This window comes from Amphiprion ocellaris, chromosome 8, assembly GCF_022539595.1.
Source record: "Amphiprion ocellaris isolate individual 3 ecotype Okinawa chromosome 8, ASM2253959v1, whole genome shotgun sequence".
NCBI lineage: Eukaryota > Metazoa > Chordata > Actinopteri > Pomacentridae > Amphiprion > Amphiprion ocellaris.
In genome coordinates this window covers 15464380-15491214 of record NC_072773.1, presented here as the reverse complement: position 1 = coordinate 15491214, position 26835 = coordinate 15464380, and the positions used below count along the sequence as shown (strand labels likewise).

The following is a 26835-nucleotide window of genomic DNA, read 5'->3' as shown; positions in this document are numbered from 1 at the left end:
CATTCAATGGTTTTTAGTTATTTGTGTTATTGTCTACATTGTAGATTAATACTGAAGATTAACGCTTTTTTTGTTTAAAACATAATTCCCTATGTGTTCTTTTATAGTTTTGATGTCTTCAATATTAATCTACAATGTAGAAAATTATTTTTTTAAAAACCATTGAATGAGAAGGTGTGTCCAATTTTTTTAACTGGTAGTGTATTTCCATGAGTACAATACCTCACTGTGAAATACTCCATTACAAGTAAAAGTATAAAAATCTTACAGAAATGAAAGACATTATATGAGTATTATCTGCTAAATATACTTAATGTCTCAGAAATAGTTTTAAATGTATGTATTTTAGTGTTGTATTGTTATTACTGATGCATTCAAATGTATGCAGAGTTTTAATTCGGTAATTAGATGGGAGTCTTTTACTTTCTATTGCTTAATTTATATTTGGGAAACGCTGGATTATCAAATGAGCCAAAATGACAGCTGTCCTGGGGCTTTAGGGGTTTTCATAGTGCCTCGGTCCTCAGGTTACAGTTTCACTGTCAAAATCTAGTATTAAAGGTTTCACTTTACTTTATTTACTGACCTCGTATTGAATCAATACTCAACTATAGCAACCATCCATCCATTATCTATACACGGCTTAATCCTCATTAAGGTCGCGGGGGGCTGGAGTCTATCCCAGCTGACTTAGGGTGAAGGCAGGGGACACCCTGGAGAGGTCACCGGTCTATCACAGGACTACATATAGAGACAAACAAGTACACTCACATTCACACGTACGGACACTTTAGAGTTACCAATTAACCTCAGCATGTTTTTGGACTGTGGGAGGAAGCCGGAGTACCCAGAGAAAGCCCATGCATGCACAGGGAGAACATGCAAACTCCATGCAGAAAGATCCCAGGCCGGGACGCAAACTGGAGCTCTTCTAGCCAAAAGACGATATCCCATCCTGGGAATGTCAAAGCATGCAGCCCAACTATAGGAACCTTTACAGAAAAATCACATAAAATGCAATTTTTTTTCCCTACACCTGACCACATTTTTTTTGTTTTTGCACATATGAAATTTGTGTGATTTTTCTGTAAGGAGAAACCAGTTAGTCTCTGGGTCTTGGGCATATCATGAGAGAGGAACAAAGAACCCAAGAAACCAATATCTGCACTCAGCCCCAGCTATGGTCCATGCAACTACATGAATGCAAATAACTTTGGCTGGTGTAACCAACACAAACATGGAAATACATAAGTGCTCTCACAGTCAACTCATGGTTTGTATGACAAATGCAGGCCCTGAAAGTGGATGAGCGGTTCTATTCATACAAGAGTCAGTCAGAGCTTTTACATGTCACACTACAGACATTTTCATTTACATTCCTGTATGAATGGTGAAGGATAAAGTGCCATAACACACCTATGCATATGGACATGTTTAGAAAACTGATCTGTGGCTGTCTGAAGCAAACTGCGCCACAATGGTAGAGGTCATCTTCTTTGGTTGTTTCCTGGTGAAGAACCCCTGACTTTCAATGCTTGCACTGCAGCTTGAGCTTTCACTCCGATTAAATTTTCTAGGTAGCTCGTTCAAGATATGCACAATCAGGCTTGCGCTGATAGAGATGTCTGCATTTGAGTACTTGCATGGCCCATGTTTGGGGCCTAACAGGTTAATCCACGCCTAAATTATTCCCCAGTGAGCTGTCAAATCCATGTAACACTTAAAAGTTCCCATCAAGTAAACTCGTGCTCAATTGTCAATATTTCTCTCTGGTCTTAGGCATCAGTCCAAAGACTGATTTCTCCATCATCTGGAAGTGCTTCCGTCAGCTCCACAAATACGTCTGTTTGTGGTCAGCATGTCAAGTAGTAATCTTTAGTTGTATTTCAGAGTTCTGCACAAAACTCCATAGTGTTTGAGCTTCAGAACATGCAGTTTGTGTGGTTGCTACTCCACTGCTTGATCATTTTAATAAAAAAAAAAAAAAAACTTTGCCACTGAAAAGCTTTTTGGTTCAGGAAACTATGCCATTACCACCATGCTACTGAGAAGCAGTTGAACTAGCAATGTCGCTGCTCATAGTGCCGCTGCCGTCCAGGAGCAAGACTCTCAAAATTGTAAGTTCTTGAATTATTGGAAGTTGCCATGTAAGCTGGTCAATGGAATTTCGGGAGAAGAAAAAGATCAATGGGCACTTGTCTTATGCTGAATTCTTCATCACTGACTGTATGAGTAGCTAGATTTGTTCAGAAGATAGATATTTAACTCTTCTAGAGTATCTGGTTAACTCTTCCCTAGAACTCGTTTGAGCTTGTTGCACTCCAGTCTTAATTTACCCCTCAAGTCCAAACAAATGAGGTAAGAAATAAGTCAATAAATTAATCTTAAAACTAAAGGCCTTCTGAAAGGTGTTGGGACACAGAACTCACTCTCACCTTCAGTTTTATTCAAACTCATCCAACATAGTTATTACAGCTTGCTCTCTTTTCTGATTGGAGCCTTCAGGCAAGGCTTGTTTTTACCACAAAAGCAGGTTCAGACAAAGCAGAAGCATAACTCAGTATAAAACAAATCAGAAAGCACCTCTTAAAGGAGTTACCAGAAGATTTGGTTCTTGTTGGAGCCTGTCTTTGTGAAAAGGCTTCTCCGTGCTGTACAGAGTGTGCAAAAGATGAGCAAAAAGTGATCATCAGCCATCAATAAAAATCTCAAAAGATGAGCTGTTACCAATGAATAGTAAACCACACAAATCAGTCTTTTGCTAAATACATGTATTTTTAGAATTAAGATATGTGATAAAATGCAAACTGTTCTGAACATGTAGTGTTGGTGTCTGTGAATGCACGCATCATCAGAGGCAAAAATAAAAAAGCTACTCACTTTACACTTGCCATCCCAGGAGCAGTTTGTACTGCATGAAACCACATGATCAGTGACTAAACTGATATGTTAGGATGCTTTGATCTTACTCTGTGCAGCTGCATTAAACACACTTGGGTAGTATGAAGATTTAAATGCAGCTTGACCTCCTGTGTGATGGCAGTTGACTAAATGTCAGATGATGGTGTCCCATTTAATCTGTCTGGGACAAGTCTATCACACATTGTAAGTCGTAGCATAGAGCTTTGTGACTAACACCAAACTACCAGCTGCCAAAGACCTGAGTGACTCATGAAATTTGTTCACCATAAGGCACAATTGTTGTTACCATGACAGGAAGAGTGATGAGAAAACCTGTGAAACAGTAACCTGTACTCTGAAGTGCCAGTGATCCGTGCAGTGGCTCAGTTCATTATCATCTGCTGCTGTCCTCAGCACAGCAGTAAAAATGGCAGACCGAGAGTGATTGAGACTCTTTCCAGTTTAAGTAGTTGGGATTAGGGAACGTCAGGCTGCTATAGTTCTGGGTTTTTGGTCTTTCATTCAGCAGTGTCAACAGAAAAGGGCTGCTCACTCAATGAAAGTGACTCCAGTGGCATGCACTTAATTGCTTGCTACCTGTTGTTAAATCCCACTGACCTTTTCAAATGTGATAGCTGCAGGATGAGTGGGGCAACTTATAATCAGATGGGAAAAGGATAGAGAGTGAAAAATCCAGTGCGCTTCAGATATGCTTGAAGGTCTGTTTTACCTTGAGGTGGCTGACATTCCTTTCTGACAGAGCTGGTCGATCAGACGCCCCAGGAAACCAAGCCTTACCCGATGCATTGAGGAAAAAAAAAAAAAAAAAAAAAAAAAACTCTGAAATGAAAACTGACCATAAATCAGTCAATCTCCACCAGTTTAAGCCATATAGCAGTGTAAATGCATCAAAGATGATGGACAGAGATGACAGTTCATAAATTAAAATGAGCATGTACTTGATAAGAAGGGACTAGTTTAGGTTGGTTGCATTATTTAACATGGTGTCTGTCGGCTTCCAAAAGATTCCTTTTGATTAACTTTTTTGTAAATGTGTGGTCAATTTTTCCATTCATTCTTTCTGCAACACAAGTCATGGAAAAAGCACAGTTTGGGCCTCTGGTGATAATATATAGTTTTACAGTAAACTAGTTTGTGTTTGCATATGTAACCAAGTCAGGACTGGTGAGGGTCTTCTGGTTTCTTTTAACACAGAACCGACAACGCCACCTAGGGACTTTCACCCTAAGAATGTTAATCTTGCCTCTCAACAGAGGGTTTCCCCTACTAAACACAGATACGTGCACAAATTAATACAGAGGCGTGTATAGAAAAATATAAATACAATTTTTTATTCTGGTACAAAAATATGTTCAGCACACAACACACACTAATGTTAATGTAAACGCAGTTATTAAAACTGGAAGTCACACAGGCCCTACGCAACTATGGAGGGAAGAAACCTGATTACTGAGCCAGAGAACACAGCCACAAGAACCTGAGAATAAACAACACACGGGGAGAAAACGAAACTTAACTCGAACCAAGCAAACTGATACAAAATTAGGCAAAACGACTACAAAGTAAAAGAAAGAAACAACAAAATAAACAAGCGGAAAGACAAGGCAACAGAGGCAAAACTGTAATGAAACAAAGAAATGTTTAACCACAATCAAGCAACAGAACGATAACAACAAACATAAACAAACATTTTGGTTACCTCGGCTGTCCGACGCTACACGCGCATGACGCCGCCGATAAGCAGAGACACCGTCAGCAGACTCTGCACTGCAGCCACAGAAAACTGGTCTTAAAAGGAGAAACAATATTAATACAAAAGCTAAAGCTTACCAGTGTTTCGCATGCTGCACAGCGCGTACCTGTCCAGGAGTGTTCAAGTGTATACTGGAGCTACGTCCGTCAATCAATTTGAACCCCCTGCTGCAACGGCCAAAGCAATCATTAGTTCCCCCACAGCTGTATGGTGTGATGGCTAATCAGCCGGTCACACATAGAAATCTAACTCATTAATCCAGGTGTGTGTGTGTGTGTGTGTGTGTGTGTGTGTGTGTGTGTGTGTGAGTGTGTGTGTATTATCCACACTATCTCAAAAGCTGTACATCTGATCTTTCTCACATATGCCAGGCGTATCATATAAACAGTGACCATCTGTTTATGTTTTTCTTGTCTTTTTTTCTGATAACTGGCAACACAGTTGTATATATAAAGATGAATAAGAGGACAAACAAGACAGCCTCTTGAACATACTCATTATATTGTCATTAATCAATAGGCAGTAAATTATGCCAAAGGTTATTTAAACATTCCTGCAGACGTGCAGTACTCATGTTGAGTGATGTTTTGACCTTTCATGAGTTCCTGCAGTGGGAATCAGATGTGCTGTCATAAATTTGTGGGACCCTATACACCTGATCAGATACTCATGACTGTGATGCAACCTCTATATTGCTTCCATAGAATAAACATAGCATAACTGTATTAGAATTTCTGTCTTTTTATCATTTATGACATGGAGAAAAATGAATACATTTGCGAGAGAATGCAGCTCCTTTGCTTTTATATAGTCACTTTTGAACATGCAGTCATAGTGAGATGATTGTATGTGCTGAATACAAGTCCATGTGCTCCATTCAGAGGCAAGTGAGGAAGCTCAATGCCTATTATCTATGGGAAAAGAAGTAATAATTTATTAACTATGTTGGGTGCAGACTGCAGGGTGAGTTAATGGGAGGTGTTTGGATGGGTGAGGCGCATGGGGGACGGCCCTTAGTGAACAAGTCACCTTGGCTAAGAAAGCATTCTCAGCAGTTAGATGCTTGCTCTGTTTCATCTTTCTTAACTATTTGCCAACAGCAACAAACAAAAGAATAAAGAGACGCTTAAAGAATCTGTCCACAACAACCAATGAGATCGTTCTATAAAACAAGCCTGACATATCTGCATACTGTACTTGTCTCTTATACAACTGGTGAGAATTTAACACCAAGGGAGCACTTCATGTGCTCAGTGTAATACTGATATTCCACTTTCAAGTTGGATTATCCAGCATGCGACAAGCATTTCATGATTTTCATGAAGCTATTTCTAAAATTAAAAAAAGAACACTTCATTACTAAGATCCACCAGGTGGTCACTTGACATAACGTGCATATCATATAAATGTAAAACAACGAGCATATGTACCACACAATGTAACGGGTGAGAAAAACAGCAGTAGAGATTCCAGACTATGATCACTGGAAATAGGTTAAAAAAAAAAAAAAAAAAAGAATATGGGTACAAAGGGACTGGGAAGCCATTAATGACCTTAAATAATTAGACATGTCAGCTGGGGTTTGATTTGCAAAAGAACCTGTTCAGCAAGATATGTCATTTCCAGCAGTGCTGTGACAGTTTGCTGCTTATGAAAAGATAAATCCTTGTTAAGAGAAGTGCAGCGGTACTTTAATGTACATTATAATCACCAGCTTTCAGTCTTCAGTGGATCATTCATAGCTGCTAGTGTTGATCTACATATTTGTGTGAGTCAGCTATGAGAAAGCTACCAGTAGGAAGGCAGTGTTTGCATATAGAGATGTTTTCCACATTGGTTAGTTAGCTAAAAAGATAAAGATAAATTTAAGAGATCTTTATCTTGTCAATCTCTGATGGTGAAAACAACTTTGCTTGTTATAAAATGAATCACTTGTTTGACAGATATTTGAGAGAATAATGTACTTCTCATATAATATTTGTATTATCCATGGGCTGCACTGTGGCTTGGTGGTTAGCACTTCGTCTTGCAGCTAGATCTCTGGCCTTCCCGGGATCTTTCTGCATGAAGTTTGCTTGTTCTCCGTTTGCATGCATGGGTTTTCTCCAGACACCCTGGCTTCCTTCAGTCCAAAAACATGTTGGGTTAATTGTTCGTTCTAAATTGTCTGTTGGTGTGAATGCAAGTGTGATTGTTTGTCTCTGTGTGTAGCCCTGTGATAGACTGGCAACCTGTCCAGGGTTTCCTCTGCCTTCACCCTAAATCAGCTGGGATAGACTCTAGCCCCCCGCAACCCTAATGAGAATAATAGATGGATGTATTATGTCACATTTGCTAACTCTTTTTAATTCAGTATATTTCAAATCTTTGTACATGTCTGCATACGTGTCAGCAAAATGCTTCTCTAAGGTAGACGTGTTTGCTCCCTCAGTTTGCATGACCTTGAAACATCTTTTTGGACTTTATGGACTTTGTGGTGTCTGTTGGCTTTCTGTCACAGTCAGCTACATAAGTGAAATCACTCCACATTTTGCTTTGTGTGTTTGCACAAACTGTGGATGTTCGGCATCCGCACATAGCATGCCTACGATGCTTGCAGAGAAAGCAGAGCTCAGCAAAAACACACACTCCCCCATGTGGCACATTGATGTTAATCATTGGAAAATCTGCCCTTTAAAATAAGCTAAAGTATTGGTACTTACAAAACAGGATTGAGTATCATTATAACTGCAAGGTATACCAATACTTTTCAAGTACTGGCATTCAAAGTATTGGTACACCACATAACGCTAATTTCCAGATTAATCCCATTTCAGCCTATTTAGATCTTACGATCAGCCAGGGGAAGAACTTTAACTAGATGTACAATGAATGATTAATGTGGAAATGTCAAAGCATGGAGCAGTTTTCCTTAGTGGACGTACAGGAAATAAAGTGTCAGTCTGTGGATGCTTCAGTGCGAATAAACTGTAAGCTTTGCTAGCTGAAACATGGAGGAAATTTTCTCCACAGCATTTACAGACAATGAGGATGATTCTGTGTCTCAGTTGTCAAGCATCACACTAATGGATCGCTAACGGAATACTAAAATACTGAAAATACGATCTTGAGTGAATTCACTCTTTTGTACCCAAGTATTTGTTTGTCTTAAATTTGAACTGCATATATTTTGCTCTCTTACTTAGTTAACTTCATTTTTTGCTATTAGATGCAACTTAAGTGTAATTATACTCACTGATCTCATTGTATGATAATGGTAGGATAACAATTCCTACTGATCCAAATGTACACAAATGCTGCAACAGATTGTATTGAACGAAAATATAAATGCTGCATGCAATATATTGTGAAATTCATTCTTTTAAAATGGAGGTATACGTATTTGTTGTTCCCACACATGACATCCCGACAACAAAATGGATGTCATGAAACAAGCAAGTGTAATGGAAATGATAACAGACAGATGGAGAGTGGGATCACAGAGGAGAAGTCACAAGTCAGTGTCAAGACATACATACACCTGTAAGGCGTAGAGCTAAAGAGGTTGGCGATGCTGACTTGTGAATACTTGTCCCAGTCTTCCTGAAGGGCTTGAAGACGTTTGCAGACATTTTAGTGGGGTTGGATCCGAAATATCACTTTCATACATGTATCTATCATATGATGCTGTCTGAAACAATTTCTTAGATGACAAACAGTGGAGTTGGGGACATTCAAGTGACAGTTGCATTTTAAAGTGGCCTTTAATAGTCACTGGTCAAAGGAGTGTCTGTGTACCGGTCACACGATCTGAACATTGTGCTTCAAAGCCACATCTGACTAAGGTGTGGATCTGTATGTGTGTATTCTTTGCATAGCTTGACAACTACATTGGAGATGCTTTACATTTTGTAGGTGTTTTGCTGGGGACAAAGAGTGCTCTTTTAAGGTTGAAGCAGACTGAATGAACAGGAACCATATTTTTGATTCATTGGGGTCCTCAGCCTGACCTTTAGCTGCCTATAGGTGGAGCCCCTGAAGGCAACATCTTTAAAAGCAAAGCTACAAAACCACGTGATGATCTGGCACCACACTGCACTGGTCCTGTAAGAAGCTCAAATCAATCCATTTTAACAGCAAAAACAAATAAAGAGTAATTTGTATTTCACGGGTCCTTTCCCCCTGTATGGTTTGCAAGTTCTTGCTTAGTGTTTATTAACTTTGCAGATGTCATCAGGTGCATTGCTGTTCACCACTTTCTCCATGTTTGAGTGACAAGTACCAAGCACCACAATAAAGCCAGTGCTATTTTACAAAGAATTTCAAGCAGCACACAACTCGCAGAAAGCCACATTTGCTTTTTTGTGATTGGGTACGACAAATAATTTGCCTTTCCAGATCTTAACCCTTTGATGCACAACAAGGGTAACCCATATTCACTGGAAAATGGGTATCTCTTGACCCATGTTGCGCATGAAAGGGTTAAGCGAGCATGGTTTATATGAAACAAATATGTCAGCAGCCTCCTAAAACTTCAATCATGGTAAAACGCTCCTGAGTGCATGTGAACATGCTGCACCTTTGAGAATGTCACATCAAACACTGTCAGCTATTTGAGGGAGTGACACAGTGACAGCCTCACATTAATACCACTAAACACTGAGATGCAAATTTGACCAGGCATAACAGAGTCGCTGAGGCTGCTATTTGCTCTCGTAGGTGAAGCACAGCCTCGGGGTGGTCTGCTCTGTAGGAGAGCAGTTTCATTATCCAACTGCCAATGAGAAAAGGTAACAAATGGTAGCTTATTATATAACTGATGAGCTATGACAAGTAGACTCTTGCTCCGAGCAAATACACAGAAGATGAGGCCCTCCTCAAATCATCTCCGGGGTAAATGTCACTCATACCCGCACAGCATCGTAGAAGGTTAATCTCCATCTGTAGTGCACATATTTCTTGCAGTGTCAGGTTATTGGTTGTATGATTTATGACATGAAACATACCCAAAGGAATCCCTGAGGTGGTAAGTTTGCACACCTGTTCTGCCTTTCATGACAGTTTCTGAGTGTGTCACGAGTTCATCTATGCATTTTGTTATCTCTGCATCTGCCACAGACCTTTCACTCAACTTTAACTTAACTGTATTTTCTCGATACTTAGCTCTTTTTTGCAAAACTCTTCACAGAACAGAAGTGAGAGCGGAGTAAACTATAGATCATTGCATCTTTTAATATTCAGAAATTATTTTCTCATTCAAACTCAAGCGGCATCAAAGCTCTGTGCTTTTAAGCTGTAATCAAACTGAAAAACCTTTGCAAACAAAGAAATTCAAAATTCGATAATTAGCAGTTTACAACATTCTCACCAGCTGCACAGTGGTTCACAGTCCATAACAATGTCATGGTGGCATGAAGAGATAGTCTATTCCAAGTGTATTGCAATGGTGGATGATTGGACTTATGGCGTAAGAACTCAAAGACAGGGTAGACCAGCACTGTTGTATTTACAGTCTAAACACACAAGTGAGGGTGGTTTCTAAAATACTGCCGTGACTAGTTTTTGTCTATCAATTAACATCATATATTCAATGTGCAGTAAAGACAAAATAATTAAATCTTTGTTGTGGCCACACGTTTTCCTTGATGCACTTACACACCATTTTTCAAGGTTTTGGATTGTAGGCTTTTGCTACAGTTACTGAGGGATTGAGATTGTGTTAGTGTCCTCTGTCCCTTTATGTTCATGTCTTAAAATATGGTTTCAATGTTGTTAGTTCGCCAAGGAGGCGGAGTCTCAGCGGAGTTATGTGACAATTGCCGTTGGTTTGTCTGTCTGTTAGCAACATTACTCAAAAATGGACTAATGAATTTGGATTAAATTTTGGGGGAAGGTCAGAAACACAAGGACCAAGGGAGTCGAATAGCTGAATCGACGTCTGACGTTACGGTGAGAGTATCGCAAGTTTCAAGTTTCCAATCGTTTTTCCCCACTCAACGACACACCCACTGAGAAAACAACTCTGATCATTGGCAGCTCCATAGTCAGAAACGTGAAGCTAGCGACACCAGCGACAATAGTAAAATGCCTCCCGGGGGCCAGAGCGGGCGACATAGAAGCAAATTTGAAACTGCTGGCTAAAGATAATTGTAAATTCAGTAAGATTGTTATTCACGTCGGCGGTAATGACACCCGGTTACGCCAATCGGAGGTCACCAAAATTAGCGTAGCATTGGTGTGTAACTTTGCCAAAACCATGTCGGACTCCGTAGTTTTCTCTGGACCCCTGCCAGATCTGACAAGCGATAATATGTTTAGCCATATGTCGTCGTTTCGCCACTGGATGTCTACGTGGTGTACTGCAAACGTTGGCTTTATAGACAATTGGAGCTCTTTCTGGGGAAAACTTGGTCTGATTAGGAGAGATGGCATCCATCCCACTTTGGCTGGTGCAGCTCTCATTTCTAGAAATATGGCTGATTTTATTAGAACTCCTAAAGCATGACAACCCAGAGTTCAGACCAGGATGCAGAGTTGTAGTCTTCCACACCTCTCTGCAGTTTCCTCTCAGCTGTCACCCTCCAGTAATTCAGTTAGCTTTATTGAGACTGTGTCTGTCCCCCGACCACCAAAATTCAATAAATTAAGCAATTCAAAAATAAACAAAAGACATAGTAACCATAAAAATCTAATAAAAATTAATACCACTATTTCAACTGAGCGAAGAAACAGGACAATTAAATGTGGTCTGTTAAATATTAGATCTCTCTCATCTAAATCTCTGTTAGTAAATGATTGGATAACTGATAACCAGATTGATTTGTTCTGTTTGACTGAAACCTGGTTGCAGCAGGAAGAATATGTTAGTCTAAATGAATCAACTCCTACTAGTCATACTAACTGTCATGTTCCTCGAATCACAGGCAGAGGAGGAGGAGTGGCAGCAATTTACCACTCTAGCTTAAAAATGGACCAGACACCTAAACCTAGTTACAGTTCATTTGAAAATAAACCAACCAATTAACCAATGAAAATCAGACATTGCTTTTGAACCATGGTTCAAGAGAATTATTTTAAAAAAATAAACTCATGAAACAGGCCTGGACAAAAATGATGGTACCCCTAGAAAAGACTGAAAATAATGTGACCACAGGGACATGTTCAATCAAGGTGTGTCCTCTAATTAGCATCACAGGTGTCTACAAACTTGTAATCAGTCAGTCGGCCTATTTATAGGGTTACAGTAGTCACTGTGCTGTTTGGTGACATGGTGTGTACCACACTAAACATGGACCAGAGGAAGCGAAGGAGAGAGTTGTCTCAGGAGATTAGAAAGAAAATTATAGACAAGCATGTTAAAGGTAAAGGCTATAAGACCATCTCCAAGCAGCTTGATGTTCCTGTGACTACAGTTGCACATATTATTCAGAAATTTAAGATCCATGGGACTGTAGCCAACCTCCCTGGATGTGGCTGCAGGAGGAAAACTGATGACAAATGGAAGAGACGGATAATAAGAATGGTAACAAAAGAGCCCAGAACAACCTCTAAAGACATTAAAGGTGAACTCCAAGGTCAAGGTACATCAGTGTCAGATCGCATCATCTGTTGTTGTTTGAGCCAAAGTGGACTTCATGGGAGACGACCAAGGAGGACACCATCGTTGAAAAGAAATCATAAAAAAGCCAGACTGGAATTTGCCAAACTGCATGTTGACAAGCCACAAAGCTTCTGGGAGAATGTCCTATGGACAGACGAGACAAAACTGGAACTTTTTGGCAAGGCACATCAGCTCTATGTTCACAGACACAAAAATGAAGCATATCAAGAAAAGAACACTGTCCCTACTGTGAAACATGGAGGAGGCTCTGTTATGTTCTGGGGCTGCTTTGCTGCATCTGGCACAGGGTGTCTTGAATCTGTGCAGGGTACAATGAAATCTCATGACTATCAAGGTATTCTAGAGAGAAATGTGCTGCCCAGTGTCAGAAAGCTTGGTCTCAGTCGCAGGTCATGGGTCTTGCAACAGGATAATGACCCAAAACACACAGCTAAAAACAGCCAAGAATGGCTAAGAGGAAAACATTGAACTATTCTGAAGTTGCCTTCTATGAGCCCTGATCTAAATCCTATTGAACATCTGTGGAAGGAGCTGAAACATGCCGTCTGGAGAAGGCACCCTTCAAACCTGAGACAACTGGAGCAGTTTGCTCATGAGGAGTGGACCAGAATACCTGCTGAGAGGTGCAGAAGTCTCACTGACAGTTACAGAAATGGTTTGATTGCAGTGATTGCCTCAAAAGGTTGTGCAACAAAATATTAAGTTAAGGGGACCATCATTTTTGTCCAGGCCTGTTTCATGAGTTTATTTTTTAAAATAATTCTGTTGAACCACGGTTCAAAAGCAATGTCTGATTTTCACTGGTTAATTTTCATAGAATTTTTATTTATTATTACTTTTGTCAGATTCAAATTATTTCCGTGACCATTGTGGGTTTTTCTTTCATAACCCGAGGGCTACCAACAATTTTGTTCACGTGTGTACATTGTTGGGTTCACAATTAATTTCTACAGGCTGTAAGTAGCCGAGCAGATAATCAAAGTTACTTAGGAAAAGCGTTGGATATTTGCCTCTGTTTGAAATGCTGTACAACTGTTGGTGGTTGGTGATGATTCATTAATGAGACAAAATTGACTAAAGACTAATAGACTGACTAAATGGAAGAGATTACATTTATTACTCATTTAACTTCATAGTCCTGGAAAGGTTGGTTGTGTTAACTTTAGTGACTTTCAAAAAGATTAACAGCACAAGTTTTTTCAAGAGCTCAACAGGAGCCAACGATCTGTAAATGAACTCCATGTGCAGCCCTGAAAAACAAATGTGAATGGAAAGCATTTTTAGAATACAATGAAGTGATGAAATGATGAAGTCCTTGCATGCATCTGCCCAGATAAACTCAGAATGCAGGTAAACCAATGCCAGGGTGTGGTTCGCCTTTGTAAGAGCAGTAGCTGCTTTAATGCTGGGCTCACGAATTAACCTTTCAAACACACACGAATTTCTGCTTTTGTCATTGAGAGGCCCCTCACTGACAGCACCAAAATGTCCTCGCTTTCTATAAACATTCCATAAGCCTAAATGAGCAAACCTATTTTAATTTATTACTGAAGGCTGCAGAGAAATATGTAAGGTTCTTGTCCTGTGCTGCCACTGTCAAGTTCAGCTTTGCCTCCACTGTGCCAGTTTGCCCTTTGGCTACTGTAGTACTGGGTGTGGTTGCAAAAGATCAGAATCATAGAGAGGTGTAGCCCAGTGAATTTTTCCGCATGCTGACAGATGTTGCTTCTGCCGCATGCACAGCTTACAGGGGACGCAGTAATGTCATGGGCTATTTGCAGTGTGGCTTTGTGGCTGTAAGTAGTGGAACAGTGATGTGTTTTTGTTGGCTCTTGCAGTCAGTAAATTTCAGAGTTGGTCACTTAAGCGTTAATTTGAGGATGTGTGCATCTGCCTCTAATGTTTAGGATACTGTTTATTGTCCAGTGGTGAGAACAATGCATAAATATATGACAAATTTCAATAAAATGAGGTCATAAGACTTAATTACAGGTTAGGCATTCTGTGCTGTACAATGTCAAACATAAAACCAATAAAGAAGCACACAGCTCATCTCCTTCCTGGTGTTGCTATCTGCCAGACGTGCACTGCAGCCATCTTTTGATCAACTTTAGCTTGAGCCTCAATGAGTGAAAAGCATGCATGGTGAAAAATGTCAGTCTAAAAACATGGTTGTTTCAAGTGCATGAAAATGTAAGTGATCATTACTTGTTGCATGTTGAATAAAAAAACTGAATAAAAAAGGAGAAATCTTCCCCCACGGACCTCAGTGTATCCTAATTCATGAAAAGGTGTGGCAGCTGTCTTAACCTTTTCGTTATACAATCTGGTAGAATTCCCTGCGGCTTGATGGACCTGGTCCACTGACACTCCCTTGTAGTGGGTTTTGTAGAACAACATAAGGTTGTGTGTGTGAAAGAGCGACTACGGAGCGGTACATTTGTGTGCAGATGTAGTTAGTACCACACCTTAATCACTGAAACTTACTGTAGCACTGACTGCACTGGCTATTAAGAGCTCAGTAGGATACAGTAGATGTAAAAAATGAAGAAGCACAGCTTGTTATGCGTTTAAAAAATAAAGTACGATGGAAATAAAAAAAAGAAAGACACTTTCCCAAAGCAAAATCAGTAATATAATTGAAAAAAAAGTCTTTAAACCTAAACTGTAGTGCAATACTTTATTGCATTACAGTTTAGACAGATCACATAGAGATGAATAGAGAGAGCAAACGTGAACTCACCATTGAAATCAAGATTTGTGCGATTACATGTATGGTTCAACCCATGACCAAATACCAACTTAAGATAAATTTTTTACACTTGTTACTATTGCCACCTTTGGACTAATATACACTTTGTGCATGCAGTTTAACAGCATGTTGTTATGAGCAACTGTATAATGTCTTTTAATCTTTGATGCATTTTTTTAAAGAGGACTTGCAGAGTGTTTTGCATGGTTTCTGTAAGAAAAACTGACAGCTTGCTGTAGATGCTGGAGTCGCATGAGAAAAAAAAGTAGTAAATCACACAAACGTTAGGGCTGGCCTCAGGGTCAGGATAATAAGAGTCACAACATAAGAGTGGACAGCTTGGACCGACGCTTCGTCTGGGTGGGGTGGTTTCTGGCATCTACAAAATGTTCTTTTATATGCACATGTTTTGACTCATTTCACATTTTTTTGTTTACTACATAATTCCATTTGTGTTCATTCATAGCTTTGATGCCTTCAGTGAGAATCTACAATGTAAATAGTCATGAAAATAAAGAAAAACCATTATATGAGAAGGTGTGTCCAAACTTTTCACTGGTAGTGCATATAAAATGACGATACACATTTTTTGTCAAAAAATGCTTTTAAAAATTTAGGTCCAAAAATCAATGCTTTCTATAGAATAAGATGAAAGTCTGCATCAAGATCACTCTATCTGGGCTCTCATCATAGCAACTGATTACTTATCTCTTCCACCTCATTAGGACTTCAAATTTTGAGCAATAATGCTTCTCCACACAGCTTTATTGTTTGTCACTCATTATTTCTCCTCTCTTGTCTTTGATCTGGCAGTACATAGTCGCCTGAAGATATTCAACTAAGTACTGTAAAATGATCTTTCGCTTAGCTGTGTTAAGAGCAGCATTGCTGATGGAGTAATAGCATCATACAAAATAAATAAATAAATCTGGCAAATATGTATGTTTGAGGGAATGACCATATGTTTGCATTGCAACACACCGGATTTAACCTCTAAGATGGTACACTCAGTACATGACTAAATATATATCCATTGTCCATGGTATGGCCAAGACAAACAAAATTGTTTGACATTTTTACCACAGCACAATACTAAAGAAGGTTGCTGTCAACTGAGATCAGAGATACGGTTAAGCAGCAAATTATACCATTGTATAATGCAAATACTGTCCTAAATGGCACTGGAAAATAGCAAGTATTGTACATCAGAATCAGTTCATCCTCATTTAATTACTCTTTCTTCTCTCAGCAGTTCCTCCTGCCAAGTTTCAGTAAACTCCCATCTTAAGGTTGGTTCTCACAGAGAAAAGGAGCTTGTGAACATTCCTCTACAAGTACTGACTAGAACACCTGAAATGCCACCGTCATATCATGTGAGATCAAATACAGTCTTGTGGATTTGTGGGTGTCACTGCCCTTTTCATTTGAAAATCCAGCATCTTTTATTGGAAAAAAACAAACAAAACTTTTGTAATGACAGTTGGTTTATCGGAAAAAGTCAAAAGTGTAAAAGGGTGAGGCCATTGTGTCTGACACATCAATAAATTTTGCAGCTTTTGTAGGGTTCTGTTTTTCATCTTGTTACTGTATGTGCATGCACATGTTCTGCAGCTTTTAAATATATGTGTACAGTTTCTGCACAGTCAAATGTGCCTCTAAGTGTGGACACAAATTTCACAGGCTTATCTTGCAGACAATACTTATTGTATGAGCATGTGATTAACAACAATACACATACCTTGGAAGTTTCCAGGTACATCAACTTTAAGAAGACTAATATATCAGAATATATATTGTGTAACGTGCTGATGTGAAAACTTTTTTTTTTATTCAGAACATTGATAAATCCATTTTCCATGCATGCTTTATTTTGCTAGCTATAAGTTCCTCAATCTATCACAGAGCAAACACCAACCTTTGAGGCCTCTAACATTAGCAGAATCTGATGTATGAAAAGTAAGGCCAAGACCCTTTGTGGCTCCTTTTTAATTTAAAAAATAGTCTCAATGAAGTGCATGTATTTCCAACATTACATGGTGAAGTGTATTAAACAGCATCATCAGCATCTGTGCATTTTCTGTTCTGGTACAGGTTTTTTTTTTTTTTTTTAATCCTAATAATACTGTTTTTGCAACACTGGGGTGGAACTAGAAATGGGATATAAAATAAATTTAATCATGAACTCAATCTTATAACGTCTGTTCAGGGACTCTGGAGCATCAGTTGTACTGCGAAAAAAAGCCAAACAGCTGGAAAGTGCCATCTGGTGAGCAATGGGAACCAGCCTCCTAACAGTCGACATGGTCTATGAAACATCGCTGGTGCAGCATTTAAGGTCCCAATTCTGCACATTTTCTCATAGTCAGTTTACTGTATCATAGAGCGACTCTTGGAGCAATACAGTCAGCTCAGGGAGGAGGCTGAGGTGGGTGGATGTCTCAACAAAACACTGGACATAAAATGCGAGACCACTGTCTGTTTCAGATCAACCACAACTTTTTTTTTAAAAACCATGACCACAACTATATCCTTATCCACATTATTATTTTGATCTTGGTGGTAAATATACAGTCCCCTTCCAGACGTAGTCATTTTAACCCAAACCAGAGTTTTGTTTAGCTTAATTAAGCTAAGCACTCATATTCCAACCCATTCCTCTTTTGCTAAAGCTAATCACACATTCACCATAGAAGTATCAAATCATAGAGTTGTAACTGAGAGACAAAAATAATGGAGTCCTGCTGATGCTCATATTAGGTCAGCAAAGCGTCACTGGTTTTGGACGATGTATTTCTCCTCAGTTTGGAGAAATGTGCTGTTTGATGGTGATGCTGATTTATTGCTGCTGATTTATTTTGGATCACAGTGCTTCTTTCATTTCAGTGTGACCAAAAGCATTAAAACATTGGGAGCAAATCATGGTAAAAGCTCCATAAATGCATAAATCATGAAATACACAGCTGTTGATGTTGTCTGGCAGTGCTTTTGTATTAGTGTTCATGATTATACAAGTTTTCCTAAGGTGGCTGGTTAGCTTATTGCTGCTGCTCGTATCTACAAAGTTGAGCGCCTGGGTGTTCACTTTGCTCGTTTACTAAGTCACTGATCAACGAAGACATGGTAACGTTATGTCTGCAAGTAGATTTAGCTTCTCAGTCTTAACGATGCTTAAACTCTGCTGAAGTCGATGAAATGAAATCACTGTTGCCGGTAAAACAATGTTAAGAGTAAACATGAACATATTTTCTGACATGTTTCTCCCAACGTGTCTTACTGATACACAGATGCATGAATGTGCAGCGTGTTGCACATGAACACAAGAGACAAGAGACAAGAGAATGTTGAGAGTGAGAGTGAAGCACTGGTATTTTTATTTGGGGTGTGACTCAGTTGTGGCCTAAGGCTCATTTAGATTCTACTACAGTACAGTGCTTGCAGCCAACACCTATACTAGAAAGGGTAAGACAGCTTTCAACAGGTACCGACAGTTCCAGTTCTGTCAGAAGATGAAATCTGCAATACCTTTAATGCTTGATGTTCTTATGCAAGCTGACCCTAAAAGAATAAAAAACGAAATTGTAAATCATCTTTTAAAGTACATATGTTTACAGCAGTGCAATAAATATTTATCATGGGAAAGTTATATTTTCAAAAAAAAATGGTGACACTAACTGAACCTTGATCATCAGAATAAACACTTAAAATAGAGTGCTATGAGTATTGAAGCTAGCATGTAAAGTGCCCTTGAGCATCTACAAGCTGCAGGCCTGGACATATACGGTATAGAAATGGTGGTGGATTTAATACAGTGTGGAATTCAACACTTAATTCTTAGTGTCTTTCTTTACCTATTTTTCCTTAAGTCAATTTACTTTTCTGCTCCACATCGTGGATTTCACATCATGTTCTGTTCTCTGCCACAGATATTCCCATTTCCTTTAAGAATGTGATTGCAATTCATCTCAGGTATCAGCAGCTGGGTATATGGTTGCATGCCTCTGCTCTCCCACTGATTCTGTTGCAATATAGTTAAATGGTCAATTCACCCAGTTGACACATAAAGATATTTTTCACTCATCCCTAATGGTATTTAGTTATGCAGTTGATTTTGGTTTGATTTTACCTGGTGGCTCTGTTATGCTGATGGAGTCATTTTACTGCCGTGGTTTGAGTCCACTGCTTGACCTCAGAGAGAAAAGTCACTTTTCTGATAGTTTTCGTTTATTTTGTCACCGCTCTCTACCTCTGTCTCTGAGATTTTCCCAATCTGATGCAATGGGAAGTGAAACACGGATGCTCATAAAAAGCACTGAAAAATATGAATAAATATAACATTTCAACAGCATCATCTCCTGCATCAGTCACCTGCAATGTGTTCTGCAGATTAACTTTAAGAAAAATCTGAAATATTTTAAATATCAATGTTATTAGACTCTGCAGTCCATTTTTTTTTCTATTTTTTTGGTCAATATTTGGTCCTATGGTTACAAAAGGAAGCAGAAATTATTCATATCACTAAAAAATATGAATTGTGGTCAATCAGATGTGAACTCAGTTAAAGAAAAAAAAATACTAGAAATTCCATTGTTGGTGAGGTTTGAACAGTAATTTAAGAATTTACTGTACTTACATGCATATATTAAGACATATGCACAAGCAACTTTAATAGTCAGAATGCAGTTTGCAATTTAAACTTTAGTCGAACCACTAAAGTTTTGATATTTTGTCATAAAAGAGGAGAAAAAGCAGAAAAGGTGAATCACGAAGTGTGTAGCTCCACACCCTACTGTCCCACACCTCTCAGAAAGCCCCCAGCTAATCAAATCTTTGCGGCCCCCCCCCCCCCCCCCCCCCCCCCCGGCTCCGACGCCATTCCTCTGCGAGCATCTAGGTGTGTTGAGCCTGGATCACTTTACAAGGGTGGCACTGTTACCTGTCCAACAGGCTGAGCTGCTCCAAGCTGATCTACCTGCCTGCGAGTGCACCCTCCAGGATCCAGGTAATTGGAGGAGGGTTGCGGGGAGGTGTAGAGGAGGTTGAGCTTATCGGGACCTCCCCCCGTTGGAGGCAGATAAAAGTCCGCCACGGACAGAGAGAAGATACTTAGAGGGATTTGACTCTCCTCTTTGTGTGCTCCACTGCTCTGCCAAACCTCTGTCTTTCCTTCCCCTTTTTCTCTGTGAATCCTTCCTTTTAGAAGAAAGTAAACCAGTCATGTCTCTTACTGTGAGGAAGTCGACCACCACCTTCTCCAGCGGCGGTGGCCGCAGCAGTTTTGGTGGCAGCGTGCGTGCTGGAGGAGTAGGTGGAGGAGGATTTACCTCAAGATCTCTCCAGCTAACCAGATCCAGTGGCTCAAGGCTCAGTACAAGTGCGGGTGGTGGCATGTTCGGCTCTGGCGCAGGCTTAGCTGTCGGTGGTGGAGGTGGTAGTTCTAGTTACAGAATGGTACAATACGGTGGTTCTGGTGGTAGTATTGGTGGCGGAGCTGGTTATATGAGTATGGGTATGGGTGGTATGGGTATGGGTGGTATGGGTATGGGTGGCATTGGCATCGGTGGCGGCGGAGGTATACCAGTGGCTCCCATCACAAACGTCCAAGTCAACCAGAGCCTGCTGACCCCTGTGACCCTTGACATTGACCCCACCATCCAGACTGTCCGCACCCAGGAGAAAGAGCAGATCAAGACTCTGAACAACCGCTTCGCTTGCTTCATCGACAAGGTAAGTTGCCCTATTCTGTCAGTTACAGGAATAGCTTCTGTTTCACATTTTTGCCTCACACTGTTTGTAAAGATTGTTAAAAATCTGGATTGGCATTGGCCTTTACATGTCACATACTCTAAAATCATCTGGTCGAACAATAGTGTCTGATATGAAACTAAAGAAACACTGCAGCAGACTTTCTCTAAAGGGTCACCTGAGCTCATTAAATATTTCACAGGAACAGCCAGGGCAAACTCTAGCTAAAATTTATTTTTGATTGAGCACAATGCAAGTTAATATGAATATGGTTTGGTCAATTGTCATCTCAAACAAGCTCCTTAAAGCAACACTGTGCATCTGCTTCACAGACAATGAAAGTAGCCCACTGCTTCATTCATTTCTTTTTGGCCGTAGCTGGCCTCTTGCCAGCTGTCTCTCGGTAGAATGAGAGGCAGGAAACACTAGAGTGGTCGTATCCAGTGACTGGTGGCTTTCAGTGTGACATGAAGAAGGGATCAGGTTATCACCTGTTCCCATGGCTGCAAGGACTCACTAGCTGTCAGTGGTTCTGCAGAAAGTGGGCTCAATTTTAGCTCTGTGCAATAGATTGCATTATACCTAAACTTTACTTTCCAAATCAAAGTAAAGGTAATGTGCAGAGTCTTTGCATTAACTTTTGTATTCACTCTGTGTGATGAGGGAAGACACATTAAGTGCATTTTTTTTAATTCACCCATTCACAGTTTTGATGTATGTAATGCAGATGGAACTGTTTCTCTCAGGCAGAAGTGTCACGCCTTGCATGAGAAAATGCTCAGTTTGCTTTTTCTGCAGAGTGTACATAACCACACCTAATATGTCTTTACACAGGGGAACTGAACTAATACCATTCAGATGTCTTGCTATTTGATAATCTAAAATGAATTCATTTGCAATAAAGCATTAAGTTTTAGAAGTAGCAGTAGGAGAAAGGATTCATCGGATGTTTAATCAACATTTTAATTAAATATATTCAATAAACAGAATTCCTGAACAAATACGGTACCTTTAAAGCGCTACCACTCAGTCAGCATATCAGGTAACACCTTCAGGCATTTTGCATTAATTACTGAGGGCTGAGGCACGCAAATTCACTCAGTGAAAGTGTGCAGCCTGGAGGCGAGGGAGCACTACTGGTGTTTAGGGAGGGGCTAGGCTGAGGTGTGGCTCCGTACAACTTGCCTTACCTTAAAACAAAAGCACACACCCAAAGATGGACTGTTTGGCCCTACCTTCAAACCCAGATGGCAAAGCACTCCATCCTATATGTCTTGGAAACAAGCGTTAAAACATATTCAGAATTATGTCAATTGTTCTCTCTTAATGATCTCCTTAGAGCAAGTTTACTGTACCTTGCAGAGTCTTCACATTGGGCCTGGCAATATTTTGCATACAACATTTTATTTGTGTGTGGGAAAGTCACATATAGGTGTTCCCAACTGGATCACCCGAGGAAAATAATAAAAAAAAAACAAACACAAAAAGAAACTTTGTTTCATCTGTGCGAGCGTGGGCGAAATTAGACTTTTCCAGTGACACAAAGTTTTGGACATAAATCAGTTTTAGTGTAGTAGTAAAGATGCACAGTTAGACATCCTGAGTAATATTATATGCAGTCATATTCAAAATACTACATCCTCCCTAGTGACAGCAGATCTAAACTTTGCCAATGATTTTATCATTTAGGTCCGCTTCCTGGAGCAGCAGAACAAAATGCTGGAGACCAAGTGGACCTTGCTGCAGGAGCAGACCACCACCCGCTCCAACATTGATGGAATGTTCGAGGCCTACATCGCCAACCTCCGCAGACAGCTTGATGGGCTCGGCAACGAGAAGATCAAGCTGGAGGGAGAGCTGAAGAACATGCAGGGACTGGTGGAGGACTTCAAGAACAAGTGAGTTCAAGCGTGCCATGTCAATAAACACAACAGCTGACCTGCAGCAGATGAAGCCCACAGTTATTTTCCATCAGCTCATTTTTCTACTCCTTGTCTCAGGTATGAAGATGAAATCAACAAGAGAGCCACTGTAGAAAATGAGTTTGTGCTCCTGAAGAAGGTAAAAGTGAAGCTGCTATTATCAAGCCCTTTACTCTGCCATGTTATGAATGACAGTTGATGCATGAGTTTTTGCTTTCACCGTCGCCGATCATCAACGCAAGCCGCTTTCTTCTTCTCTTACAGGATGTAGATGGTGCCTACATGAACAAAATTGAGCTGGAGGCCAGGGTTGATGCCCTTCAGGATGAGATTAACTTCCTCAGAGCTGTCTATGATGCGGTAAGAATATGCAATTGAACGCTACTGCTGGGCACAGACAAAGAACAGAAATAGACCTGTACTCTCTTAAATCTTTCCAATACATTTCAAAAACGATACAGGAACTGCGTGAGCTTCAAGGACAGATCAAGGACACCTCAGTCATTGTGGAGATGGACAACAGCCGCAACCTGGACATGGACGCCATTGTGGCAGAAGTCAGGGCTCAGTATGAGGACATCGCCAACAAATCCCGTGCTGAGGCAGAGACTTGGTATCAGCAGAAGGCAAGTAGAGAGAGTCTGCAATGCCAAATTAAAACAGAGGGGTCTGTAGAATCTGGAATAACAGTTAGTTTTATTTTTTCTCCTTTAGTACCAGGAGATGCAGACCAGTGCTGGAGTAGCCGGAGACGACCTTCGTAACACCAAGAGTGAGATTGCTGAGCTTAACCGTATGATCAGCAGGCTCCAGAATGAGATTGAAGCAGTCAAGGGACAGGTAACAGAAGCTTATGCATATCTTTTGTTTCTTCAATATGTGTTAAAAAGACAGCAAAGACAGCTTTTTTGAAATTAAAAATACTGCATCTGACTCTTCTGCTTATACAATCTTCCAGCGGGCCAACCTGGAGGCTCAGATCGCTGAGGCTGAGGAGCGCGGTGAGCTGGCTGTGAAGGATGCCAAGGCCCGCATCAGGGACCTTGAAGAAGCCCTGCAGAGAGCCAAGCAGGACATGGCCCGCCAGGTCCGCGAGTACCAAGAGCTCATGAACGTTAAGCTGGCTCTGGACATTGAGATTGCCACATACAAGAAGCTTCTGGAAGGAGAGGAGATCAGGTAAAAGATGAGCTACTTTTATCTTCTGAAACACAAAAAGCGTGCAGTGCAGTTTCCATAATGCAGCAGATATCAGTATCAGTAGCTGATTTGCTGATTTATGTATGTGTTTGTAGACTTGCCACTGGTGGTGGAACTGCAACCATCCATGTACAGTCCTCAAGCAGTGGCGGTGGCGGCGCTGCCGGTGGATTCGGTTATGGTATTTATCAACATGTTTCTGTGCAGTTTGGAAATTGAAATCATAAGGCCATCAATCAAAGTTCAGATTGTTTTAAAGTTTTAAAAATACAATAGATCTCTTCTGAATATGTGTTTTCTTATCACCATGTACAGGATCAAGCATGGCCATTGGCGGCGGCAGCGCCATGGGCGGTGGCATGAGTGTGGGCATGGGCAGCAGCTACGGTGGCGGCTACAGCAGCAGCAGCAGCTTGAGCATCGGCGGCGGCGGCTACGGTGGTGGCGGCGGCTCCATCAGCAGCATGAAGGTGCAAAGAGTCAGCTCCTCACGCCGTTTTTAAACGCAGCAGCCGTCTTTCTCCCCACTTTTCTCCTTCTCTCATTTTACTCTCCCACTTATGGAAACTTCCATAAAAGCCACCACCCCTCTTCCTGCAGACACAGAGCAGTCTCAGCCACACATCGCACCATTTACAGCTGGTCCATCTAATGGTACAGTTTTTAGTTTTTTTTTGGCACAACATACCTACAGAGGGGCAGACATTACATCTGAATACAAGTAAAGGCAGAGCTATTGTTGCGAGCAGCAGAGATGTGAGTCAGTCCTGCTCTCCTATGTTCAGTCAGCCTGGCTGCCTTTTGGTTGCTGGATGTGCTGTTGTGTAGACAAGATAATACTTGTAGTGTCATGACAGAGAATCGTCAAGAAGCAACAACCAGTGTACACAGAATGATAGCAACAGTTCTGAGTTTACACAGAACGAGGAGTTGATGTTGTGCTTAGTCTTTAATTCATCAAGCATAGCCCACAGTGCCTCCTCTGTTGTACCACATCGGTCATTATGTTGTGCAGTTTAACATCATCAAAAGCAGTCTGTGTGTAACACTTTCATATCTGACTTTTGGGATCCTCCTTTTCTTCTCCTGTTCTGAGAGAAAATGAGTTCTCCATTACAGTACGTAAAGGTGCTTTGATCATGCTTTGTTTTCATTTTCACTCTGAAAAAAAAAATGATAAGGCTGACTGTAACAACCAGATTTATTGTGTAATTGTACCAACAAATCATCTCACCAATAAATCCAAGAATCTCTGTATGTTTTTGTTTGTGTGAGTTTTCTTTGCATTTTTCGACAACCATTTATCTGATCCACTTTAAACTTAGCAGGTGTATAGTTGGACACCCAAAGAAGTACAGTGTTAAGCAGAAGCAAACTGGATGAACCAGAGCTGCTTTGGGTATCTTCCAACCCATGTTGCTAGGCAATGTCATTAAAGGCAAATGTACGAGGTCACATGACGATGTCACATTCAAGCAGCAGACACAGACCAAGTCTGTAATAAGTGTTTTTTACTGTTGATTTTGTTGTTCTCAGGAAAATGTAACACATAAAAGCAGTTTATAATGATGGCAGCAGGAAATTCTATTTTTGAAGCAATGGGGTTCAATTTCAGACAGAACTGATCAAAATAAGGCTTTTCATTTCAGATGTCAGCAGGTTTTATTTTGAAGGCTGCCACCTAGAGTCAATTCAGTGTACTCATTGCAAAACAAATTCAGTGGACCTTAGTGGTTCTGAGTGACCAACAAAAAAGGTTTTGCACCACATAATATGACTGTATATGTTCAAGCTGATGTGCGCAAAAATGTAAATCCTGTTTGTACTGAGTATCAGGCATCAACAGATAGATGCAGACAATGTAGATGACGCAGATGATGCATATCCATATAGAGAGATACTACAGTGACAGATAGACAGCAAACTTGGTTGAAAAAATTCAGAAATTGGCATTTGACATTTAGGCAAGTGCTGTGAATATTGTAGATATGCCACACCTATGGCTAATAAATAGAAGCAGGTCTGCCAATAGTATGAGCAAGAAGAGGTGAATGCAACATGCCTGTGCAGAAATGTGAAACAAGAAAGCTGGAAGAATGTCAGAGTGGTGACAGAGTGTGACATTAGAGACGCTTGTGTTAACTGCATAACAGTTTGGGTTTGAAGCGTGACTGTCAGTAAAAACTGCCGTCCGCTGATTCTCACAGTACCTGTTATTTACAGTTGTTTTGTTCTGTCTGAAATACTTCTCCTTTCCATTCATTAAGTTTGTGCAGTCATTAGATAACAGCAGGACACATACAGTGCTGTGAAAAAGTATTTGCCCCTGTCCTGATGTCTTCAATTTTTGCATATTTGTCACACTTCGATGTTCTAGATCTTCAAACTAGTATTTATGTTTATTTAATATCAGACAGAGTTAGTCCACAAAACACAAAACATAGTTTTTAAATGATGATATATTACAAATTCATTGAAAATTTGTATCAACTCTGTGAAGAAGTAACTGTCCCCTAAACCTAATGACTGGTTGGGCCGCAACAACTGCAGATAAATGTTGGTGATAGCTTGTGATCAGTCTTTTACATCACCATGGAGGAATTTTGGCCCACTCTTATCTGCAAAATAGTTTTAATCCTGCCACCTAAAGTGTTTTAAGGTCTTCCTACAGCACCTGAATTTGATTCAAATGTGAACTTTGACTTGGTCACTCCAAAACTTAATTTTGTTCTTTTTGAGCCACTCAGAGGTGGACTTGTTTGTGTTCTTTGGGTCATTGTCTTGCTGCATAAACCATTTGTGTTGAGCTTAGGTCATGATCTGATGGTGGATATTCTTTAGGAGGATTTTATGATAGAGAGCAGAATTCATGACTCCATCAGTTATGACAAGTTGTCCGGGTCCTGTGGAAGCAAAGCTGCCCCAAACCATCACACTACCACCA

At 40.3% G+C, this 26835-nt stretch overlaps 1 protein-coding gene and 1 long non-coding RNA gene across 3 annotated transcripts; one reads left to right on the top strand and one right to left on the bottom strand.

The window, feature by feature from the left end:
* Nucleotides 1-4229: 4229 nt before the first annotated feature.
* Nucleotides 4230-4954, bottom strand: LOC129349519 (uncharacterized). 2 transcript variants are annotated; one of them, XR_008602555.1, is made up of 2 exons: nucleotides 4782-4954; nucleotides 4230-4710 (listed from the first exon to the last, which is right to left on the bottom strand). It is a non-coding gene; the product is annotated as an uncharacterized LOC129349519 (long non-coding RNA). The 2 variants fall into 2 exon arrangements; XR_008602556.1 differs by having other exon boundaries at nucleotides 4230-4689.
* A 15177-nt stretch (nucleotides 4955-20131) lies between these two features.
* Nucleotides 20132-25071, top strand: krt5 (keratin 5). Its single transcript, XM_023296752.3, has 9 exons — nucleotides 20132-20751; nucleotides 22459-22667; nucleotides 22770-22830; nucleotides 22956-23051; nucleotides 23153-23317; nucleotides 23406-23531; nucleotides 23650-23870; nucleotides 23987-24072; nucleotides 24207-25071. The coding sequence occupies exons 1-9, from the start codon at nucleotides 20242-20244 to the stop codon at nucleotides 24392-24394; spliced, it is 1662 nt and encodes a 553-aa protein (XP_023152520.2). The 5' UTR covers nucleotides 20132-20241; the 3' UTR covers nucleotides 24395-25071.
* Nucleotides 25072-26835: the final 1764 nt, after the last annotated feature.

Bases quoted from the DNA above. Each gene is read 5' to 3' on its own strand.
- krt5 (XM_023296752.3), top strand. From the start codon at position 20,242: ATGTCTCTTACTGTGAGGAAGTCGACCACCACCTTCTCCAGCGGCGGT. The intron at 23,052-23,152 runs GTAAGAATATGC...AAAACGATACAG, and splicing joins TCAGAGCTGTCTATGATGCG to GAACTGCGTGAGCTTCAAGG. The intron at 23,871-23,986 runs GTAAAAGATGAG...ATGTGTTTGTAG, and splicing joins CTGGAAGGAGAGGAGATCAG to ACTTGCCACTGGTGGTGGAA.